At 41.3% G+C, this 9,445-nt stretch overlaps 1 protein-coding gene across 1 annotated transcript; it reads right to left on the bottom strand.

Annotated features, from left to right (window-relative positions):
- Positions 1-3,863: 3,863 nt before the first annotated feature.
- BRS3 (bombesin receptor subtype 3) lies at positions 3,864-8,298 on the bottom strand. The gene is made up of 3 exons (XM_041740204.1): positions 7,865-8,298; positions 5,906-6,257; positions 3,864-4,277 (listed from the first exon to the last, which is right to left on the bottom strand). Exons 1-3 carry the CDS (start codon positions 8,296-8,298, stop codon positions 3,864-3,866), a joined length of 1,200 nt encoding a protein of 399 aa, XP_041596138.1.
- Between the last annotated feature and the right edge of the window lie 1,147 nt (positions 8,299-9,445).

Below are 9,445 nucleotides of genomic sequence, written 5' to 3'. Positions count from 1 at the left end.
CACTTATTTAAGCATTGCTAAGTATTTCTTCCTGGATCCCAAAATAGTGTACAGCTGTTTTCAGCAATGTGTTATTGGGCTCCCATTTCATTCCTGAGTGAGTTCACAGCATAGGTGATAATATGTTACATAGCCCTACTACTGCTCGTGACCCTCTGAATGTCTGCTGTATCCACAGGCCCCTCTGAACAGGTGGCCAAAAAAATTCCTTATGGGTAGGTCCCATGTGACCCAGCCACCGTGGCCCACAGGCTGCCCAGAGGCCTGTGAGGTGACCTGATAGGGTAGCCCTGCATCCTAGACTGAATTTGGCTATATGAGCCAATAAACTGCCTTGTCTAGAGACTGGAATGAGTATGGAATGGGCAGGGATGTGATCAGAGTAGTACAGAGGCAGGGAGGCCCACATAGGCAACTTAATAAGCAGAACAGAGGCCTGCTGTGAAGAAGTTCCCCAGAGGTGAGAAGAGAAGCTGAGGAAGGGACAGAGGGTCACTGAGTCACCATAATAATGCTGAGTCCCAGTGGAGTTGGGAGCTAAGCACATTTGTACCTACAGTGGCATTGTTTGGCCATGAGACCTGACTATTGTTTTTGCTTTAACAATGCTATTGTCTCTATGAGGCCTGGTTCCTGTGTGTTATCTCCCTGTGTACCCGTAGAATTAACGCCCTGGTAACTGAGGTAGTCTGTAAGCCTCTCTGTAATCTTTTTCAAGATTTTTTGCAAGTTACAGAAACACTCAAGGTAACAAGCAAAACAAAACAAAACAAAACAACCTATATATTTCTTACAATGATGAAGATAGCACCTGAAATTCCAGGATTGAAATGTAGGTGAGTCTCATGAGGGGCTACTGGACCCAGGAAGCCAAACCAGTTCTCAGGACCTGGAAAGCCAGCTTCTCTGAATATCTTCATCTTTCTCTCTTTGACCTGTGTTAGGGCACTATATGCCGTACCCCTGGCCTAATAGGCCATGGCCTTCTTGGTGGATAAAAAAATACATTAACTTGTAAAAGCAGAGACTCCTTGGCCAAAGAAGTCTCCTGCCTGGGTTAGGAATGCTGGAGAATTACTGAAATATACCAAACTAGATTTTTTTTAATTTAATTTAATTTTATTTTATTTATGATAGTCACAGAGAGAGAGAGAGAGAGGCAGAGACATAGGCAGAGGGAGAAGCAGGCTCCATGCACCGGAAGTCCGACGTGGGATTTGATCCCGGATCTCCAGGATCGCGCCCTGGGCCAAAGGCAGGCGCCAAACCGCTACGCCACCCAGGGATCCCTAGATTTTTTTTTTTAAAGCGCCTATTCAAGTTCATTCTGTCCCCACTTCCTGTAATCTCAAGGTTTAGTGGAAACAAAAGTAACTCCTTTTACGAAGTTACAAAAGAGTGATGGATCCCTGACCTCAGAGGTTTGAAACTGCAGAAAGTCTTTAACCTCAAACTTGCTACTTTCAGTGGATATGCCAGTGTTAAATGTTTGCCAGCACTTTCAGCTTCAATGACAAGGACTCACCCATTGCACGTTTTGGGAATGCCTAAATTTGTGACTTTGTTTTCCTGTTTTGTAACATAGTATTATGGTCCTGTATCCTAAGATGGGTTGGGGCAGACCCTGAGCAAAACTGAGACATATACAGAATTTGTTTTTCATGTACCGACCTTTTGCCCATTTAGGACCCTCTGCAAAGAAACAAAATCTAGCATAATAACATTCCTGGCACCACAGTAGGCAGTGTGAAAGCAACTGTGGACATTGGGGTCTACTTATAAGGTAGGTTAGGACCATCTGTTAAAAAAAAAAAGAGAGAGAGAGACCACCCCCTCCAAAAACAAAATCAAAACAAAGCCATAGATTTTAATCCCAATTCCCCAACTCTGGATGGGGGAGCTGATGCCCTATAAAACCATTTAGGGAATTATTTTATATCAGAACCCCAAGTCCCTACAGATTGCTAAGAAGGAAGAAAATGAAAGTTCTTTGAGTTCTAGTTTTATCAACTGCTAAACAGCTTTCTTGGCTTTTGTTATCTGGTACTTTTATCTATTTCTAAAATGCTATGTTTAGGAAAGTAAAGATGTAGTTTTTACTTAGAGTGAGGAAACAGTAAAATATCTGGGAGATTTATGACTTGAAAATAACTTAGGGGCGCCTAGGTGGCTGGCTCTTGAGTTTGGCTCAAGTCATGATCACTGGGTCCTGGAATGGAGCCCTGCATCAGGCTCCAAGTTCAGTGGGCCTCTGCTTGACATTCTCTCTCCCTCTGGCCCTCCTTGCCCACCCCCCACCCGCTAGCATGTGTGTGCGTGCTCTCTCTCTTTCTCAAATAAATAAATCTTGTTTTTTTTAAAAGGACTTAAATGTTATTATTAAAATGGGTTCTCAGTTATATTCTGTTACAACTATTGTTTCTAGAATATAAAGTTACACAAAGTCATTTAAAGCTTTATTTCATGTTTGTTTCCCACCACTTATTACAATGTCCAACCTAATACTAATACAGTATTGGCACCCCCACTTTCAGTAAAACAATTTTACAGAAATGTAAAGTTTAGTGTTAATAATATATATCCCCTTTTTGAGCCACATCATTAGCAAAAATTCACAACTACACAAGCCATTTAAGGAAAGCTCAAAATTGCCAAAAGCATACTCTAAAATCAAGTTTTTGGAAATACAAATCTAACTATAGTACCAAACTTTAATTTGCCCCAAGAAAACATTTTCTAAGACCACAAACCTATATTTGACACATTAATTGACAAAAGTTTGTCTGAAATAACAATTATTAAGCTTATAGAGTTAGCAAGTAGGAGCAGAGATTAGAAAATCAGAACCTTCCATCTGATTCCCAAGGGCAGAGTAGTTAGGTCACACTCTCACAGGACTTAGGCACCCATCAGGTTTAAAGAAGTCAAGCAGGAAGATGACCTGGCAATAATTGCACACCCAGATGTTAGGGATTTCATATGGTACTTCACCATTTTTTAGAAAGAGGGCACTGCTTACCAGAAAGAAATGAATTCCTTAAAGGAAGAATTTCAGACACTGGCAGGTTCACAGGTTTTTTTCAATGGAGGTCCTTCTCTGGGGCCTTCAAATGACAATAAATATGGCCACTGTGTCTGTGAATAAGGCGAGTTCGTCACAGTATTTATGAAAGATAGCTTTGCTCAGTTATCAATCAGTAGTAGTCGTGAGTAGAACTATATTAAGTCAGTGTTGACCCAGTAAGGCAAACACTCTGCCTCAGATCCTTACTCAGAACTTTATACTCGCTGACCCCCAAACATTTCCATTGTAATTGCAGAGCTTTACTTATAATGGAATAGAGATTAATGGAAAAGAGCAGTCAAAAAACCCTGTGAAGGTTTATTTTTTAGGGCTTAGTTTCTTAAGAAAACTGCAGAAGAGAAGTTTTATCTCTTTTTGATCCCCTTTCCATATGCAAAGCATAATCTCTAGATTTACACCACATAATAAACGCAAACACAGTTTTACGAAAATCACAGGAGTATAGGAGAAATTAGAAACATGGATGTGATGGGAACAAATAAGATTTTCCAGTGTCATATTGTTTATCTCACTCTCTCTCCTATTCAACCTCCCATAGGATTCATTGACATACAAACGTGTCTTTCTACACTTAGTGGGGCTTCATTTTATTCAGAAAGCCCAATGACAATGTATGTTGACAAAGAATCATGGTTTGTCTTTTACTTTATAAGAATCTTTCACTCCTAAGATTTCAGCACAATTCACAAACAACAAAAATCCTGACACCGTACACCTACGCATAGCTCAGAGTCGGATACACATGCTGGGAGGAAAAATACCATTTTTAATTGAAAAGCTAGACTCTGTCATCTTCCTTCTTTACACTACACCCAGTGAACAAGGTCACACTAATTTCAGACACCTGTGAGCTTCCAGGGCCTGGGACCCTTCCCATCACAGCCAGGTTGTTAAGAGGGGTATCGGTGGGAGGAGGGTCCGGCAGCTCTGTCTTGCAACAGAATAACTGAGCTTTAAAATGCTGCTGGAAGGTTTTGCTCAGCCAGTAAAGAGCAAAGGGGTTTACGCAAGAATTGCTAAAAGCCAGAACCCGAGAGAAAATGGTGACAATAAAATGAATGGCAGAGGGGTCCACGTAGGTTTGATAAGAGAATGAGTGGTAGAGATACAAGAGGTGATTCGGCAACCAGCAGAGAGCAAACAGAGCCACCAGCACCAGGACGGTTTTGGCAATTCTCTTCCGGGATTCAATCTAGAAGTGGGGAGGAGGAGAAAAATGACCACAAAAACAATCATTTAGCTGGCAGAGATTTTAAAGAGCCATTCTCTAGGTTTACATAGAAATTTACAGTTAACAGGCTGGAGTCCCTTTGAGCATGCGTTTGTGAAAGAACTGCTTGGAAGGTGTGGGAAGGCAGCCTGTGCCTATAGAATACAGCCAGTTAATTGGCATGGTAACCCATGATCTTGGTCTCATTAGTTCTAATACAGAGACTCCCAGCCCTGGTTTTGAGAGACTCTAGGATGTCTCCAATTACCTCAACGGTGTTGTAGAATTCTTGAAATTTTAATTTGATTAGAAATAGAGGCTACACAAAGCTGCTTTCTCCACCAGCAGAGGCTGACTAGGTTAGAATGTTCTTACGGGGTTCATGGAAGTTGCCAAGTCGGTACCAAAAATGGTTTATGATCTATAAGAATTCTCACCATATAGTGAAGGAATAAAAACCAATGTGTCATCCTACCTACAAGTGAGAAAATATACCTCTTAGTGAGAGAAATGAACCAGATTGAGTAAAGTCATAAGAATCTTTCACTCCTAAGATTTCAGCACAATTCACAAACAACAAAAATCCAGAGCAAAGAGAACTATTCATGTGGGTATGGCCAATGGAACCATCTCCCTCCTCGCCCCAGAAAGATAGAAATCCTCGTGTGTGTGTGTGTGTGTGTGTGTGTGTGTGTGTGTGTGTGTGTTTAATCAAATGGAACATTTTGGCAACATTCTTTTTATCCTGTTCATATTTCTGGAAGGAGGACACACCTGGCTCTTGCAATGGTCTTAAGCTTCTGTGACTCTCTGTGTTCTCTGCCACCAGCACTTACTTTATCCCTTGAGCCCTCAGTTTGCTCTTCTGTGTGTAAGTTGTTTGCATTGAATAATGTTAGGGCGTCTTGCCAGTTCTATCATCCCGTGTCTTTCTATCATTCTGTTACACTTTCTAAAACAAAAGATGCTTCCCTTTGTAGTCTCACCTTGGGTGCTGTTCCTCAGTCTTCCACAGGATGAATAATTTTGACTTCTCCCAAACTTCAGCTGTCCCCTTTCTACCAAAAACAGTCCTACCATGTATTGAATGCTCACTGTGCACCAGGAACTAGGTTGAGCACTTTATATATATATATATATATATATATCACCCAGTCTCCATCTTCATTTTACAGATAAGGAAATAGGCTCAGAGAGGTTAAGTAACTTGCCGAAGATTGCTCAGTTAGTATGTGGTACAGTCAGAATGAAGTCCTGGGGCTGACATACTCCAGAGCCTGTGACCCTAACAAAAATACTGCACTGCTATTGCACTTATTGCTCACAGGTGAAGCAGAAATTTCATTTCTAAATTGATGCATGAGGGGCGCCAGGGTGGCTCAGATGGTTAAGCATCTGCCTTCATCTCGGGTCATGATCTCAGGGTCCTGGAATCGAGCCCCACATTGGGGTTCCCAGCTCAGTGGGGAATCTGCTTCTCCTCCCTCTTCCTTTCCCCCTGCTCATGCTCTCTCTCTCTCTCTCTCTCTCTCTCTCTCTGTCTCAAATGAATAAATCAAGTCTTTAAAATAAATTAATTAATTCATGTATGAGTCCTGATTAATACATACCTGCTTGCGAGCATGGCTCTGTTCCTCAGTAGGTATGTTCAGGGTGCTTTTGTAAAGAGTCCTGGCAATTAGAGAATAATAGACAGAGATAATCGAGAGTGGAATAATATAGAACACTAAGAAACACAGCAGAGAATGTATCTCCTGCATGAGCTTCTCAGAAACAGGATAAGAAGTACACGCCTCAAGTGTCATATTTTTGTCGGGATCTTGTAAAGTATACACATTTGAAAATATAGCCTCTGGTAGAGCAATTATCATAGACGCGATCCAGACGCAGCCAGCTTTGGCACAGGTCTTCAGGATGGCATTGGAGGGCTGCCGCTCCAGTGGCTTCACAACTGCCTTGTATCTAGAAACAGACAACCATAGGCAAAAATCAAAATAAATACCAAAACTATAGAATCTTGGGGTTAGAAGTGACCTTAGTGGTCATCCAGTTCTGCCTCCTATCCACATATATATAACCAAGTCAACATCAACCAACTGAAATTATTATGATTTCAAATACATCATCCGTCCCAATATTTTATATTTATGCTAATCATCCTTTTCTCCTATTCCCTAATAGGAACTATTTAAGATTTGCAATTTTAGAATTTTGTGTGTAGACCCTCTATTTAGGACGAATGCATTTTTTTTTCAGCATGATTTTTTGGTATGATTGAGAGTAATTCATTACTTGTGTAGAACCTTACATGTTCTAAAAGACTTCCTTTTTGCACAAGTGACTGCTTTTAAACCTAATTCTCCTTCCTTCATGAGTGAACAGTCGTCAACCTTCCCAGAAAAGATTTCCAAGAGTTTGTGCAGTGAAGAGGGTTGATTTCTTCCCTGTTCATAAGAGCTACTTTGTTGCCCAAGCTGATCTGTGGGTAGATTTAGAGCAAGGCAAGGGTGAAACCGGACACCCTTTGCCCGTACAAAGGTGCCTCCTTATGCTAACAAACCTTAAAATCTACAGCCTTTAAGTAAATCTGCCCTCAAATAGAATATAAAGCCAGTCAAAGCAAAAATCCATAAAAGACACAGGGAAAGCTTTTCCTCCTCTCAGATTCCAGAATCTGAAGAAGCTATTCCTTCTGGCACGCTAGGCATTGATTAGTTACAGGCTTCTAGCAGGCTTTTTTAAGCATCACTTTTAACGTTTGGAGCCTCAATTTTCTCCCCTGCTTTCACAGTTATTCTACACTAGGAACACAGAAAAACACAGTACGTAGACCGAAAATACCCTAACAGAGCCTGAATACACGGACTGCCAGAGGTTCTCACACGCTCTATCCATAGAGCTCTAAAAGTCAACCGGATTAATTTATTTCTCCGGGAACAAGACTGTCACCGAATGCCTATGGAGAAAACAAATACAATTAAGTGATGACATTACACTGAGTTACCAGGCAGCCGAAAACCTCACCGTTTTTCTGCCACTGGCTAATTTGATGAATTTCAAATAAATTGGATGCATGCGTCTTTTTACCATTCTTCCGGTGGACAATAATCTATATGTGGTCAATTTCACACCTATGCTGATGTTTTAATGTTAACAATATTGCACCACTAGGCTGCACTAATGTATAAAGCATGAATTGTTTTTCTTTTACACCTGGAACGGTTTGCCTTACTTACTTAATAAATAAACGGGGAGGGGGGAAACACTGTTCCGTATTCTTTCAAGCAAACAATTACACTTCAAAGAGAATAAATTATTCCTAAAGCACACAATTTCAGCCTTTCCTCCGATGCTAACACAGGAATTTTAACATTCTTACACCAACTTTTATTTTCAATGCCCTCCCTCCGATTTTCTAATCTTACATCCACGTTGCAGACTGTAAGAAAAGCAGAATAGTAGCCTGTGAATGCTAAGTACAAGCTTTCCTCTCTCTCTCTCTCTCTCTCTCTCTCTCTCTCTTGCCTAATTTCACATCCTGACAAATAAAACTGAGAAAAGAAACCCACCTGTCAGCGCTGAGAATGGTTAATGTGAACACTGATACACCAACAGAAGTGAGCCGGATAAAAGAAAGCACCTTACAGCCAATTCTCCCGAACAGCCATCCTTCTGCAAGGTAGTGGGTTGCATCCACTGGCACACAAGTTAGCAGAAGTAAAAGATCCCCAAAAGCCAAGCTGGTGATGAAAATATTTGGAACTGTTTGCATGGATTTGGTCTTGAAAAAGACTTTGATGAGAATAGCATTTCCAAGGATGCCCACAGAAATGATCACAGCATAAGTGATGTAGATGGCACACAAAGCTTCTATTCCTGGAGAGTTGTCTCCGGTCCGTCCTTTATTTGTGGTATCATTAGGAACGAGAGAGCTTGATGATTCTGTGTCATTTGTGATTGGAATTAAAGTCTCATTAGGTGACTGAGGCTGTCTTTGAGACATTTCTTCTGAAGACTGCCTTTAATATTTCTTCTTCTCAGTTTAAATGTAGTTGATTGTCACGTCTAATGCCTACGTCTAGTAACGAGATGGTAGAACAGAGCAGAATGGCAAGCAAATTCAAGACACCCGGATCCTCCTTTCCTTCAGTTGTTCTGTGTCTCCCAGCATGCTTGGCTAAATGCTTACCGATCCTGGCATTGAAGGTGGGAGGTGGAGGAGTTTTATTGGCGTTTCCGTGACAGAGGGAGGGGGGTTTGGGAAATGCTCTGCAGTTGCTTGTTCTTCCCCTGTTGGGGAATCTTATGAATAACTAGTTATTATAAAATAACACTTACTGTTTAGTAGAATCACCCTGTTTCCTTGTCTGGCCACGAAAATCTGTATAGGTCTTGTCCGTTTTTTCCCCAGAACTCATTCATGCCTCTGCAATCAGAAGATGGTCTAATGCATTTTCTTTTACATGATAAATAAGTATGTGTGTCCCCTGAAGCACAAACTTGAATCCACTTCTCTAGATTTAATATTGGAGAGGCGCTGAAGCAACAAATCATTCACACTTTGACGGGGCTGATGTCACTTCCAAGGAGGAATAAATGCAGGTGACCCTAGGCTTATCACCTAGCTCTGACACACAGTAATTCCCCACTCTGTGCACGTTACCGGGGCCGTGCTGCAGAAGAGCACAGCAACCTTTAAGAGACAAGAAAATCCAAGCAAACCACCAGTTGCTTTGTCTCTGAATGTCCTAATCAAGCAGTTTTTGTTTTGTTTTGTTTTGTTTTGTTTTTTTTTACTGTTTGACTGTTTCAATGCCATATGCATTTTTAAAATGCTGTCGAGGGTTTCTCTCCTCATAAATGGTTAAAATGAACATGTTCTGTTCCAAAGCAAAATAATACAGGACCCTGCTCAGAGGTCCTGACATAAAAGGACTTGTAAGAATGAAAGCCATTCGGGGCACCTGGGTGGCTTGGTTAGTTGAGTGTCTGCGTTCAGCTCAGGTCCTGATCTCAGGGTCCTGGGAATGAGCCCCATATTGGGCTCCCTGCTCAGCAGGGAGTCTGCTTCTGCCTCTGCCCATGACTCTCCCTCTATCGCTCCCTCTGCTCCTGCTCTCTCTCTCAAATATATAAATAAAATCTTTTTT

This window comes from Vulpes lagopus, chromosome X (assembly GCF_018345385.1).
Source record: "Vulpes lagopus strain Blue_001 chromosome X, ASM1834538v1, whole genome shotgun sequence".
In the NCBI taxonomy this organism is placed as follows: domain Eukaryota; kingdom Metazoa; phylum Chordata; class Mammalia; order Carnivora; family Canidae; genus Vulpes; species Vulpes lagopus.
The sequence above is the reverse complement of the archived record's forward strand: the minus strand, read 5'-3'. Positions and strand labels throughout refer to the sequence as shown.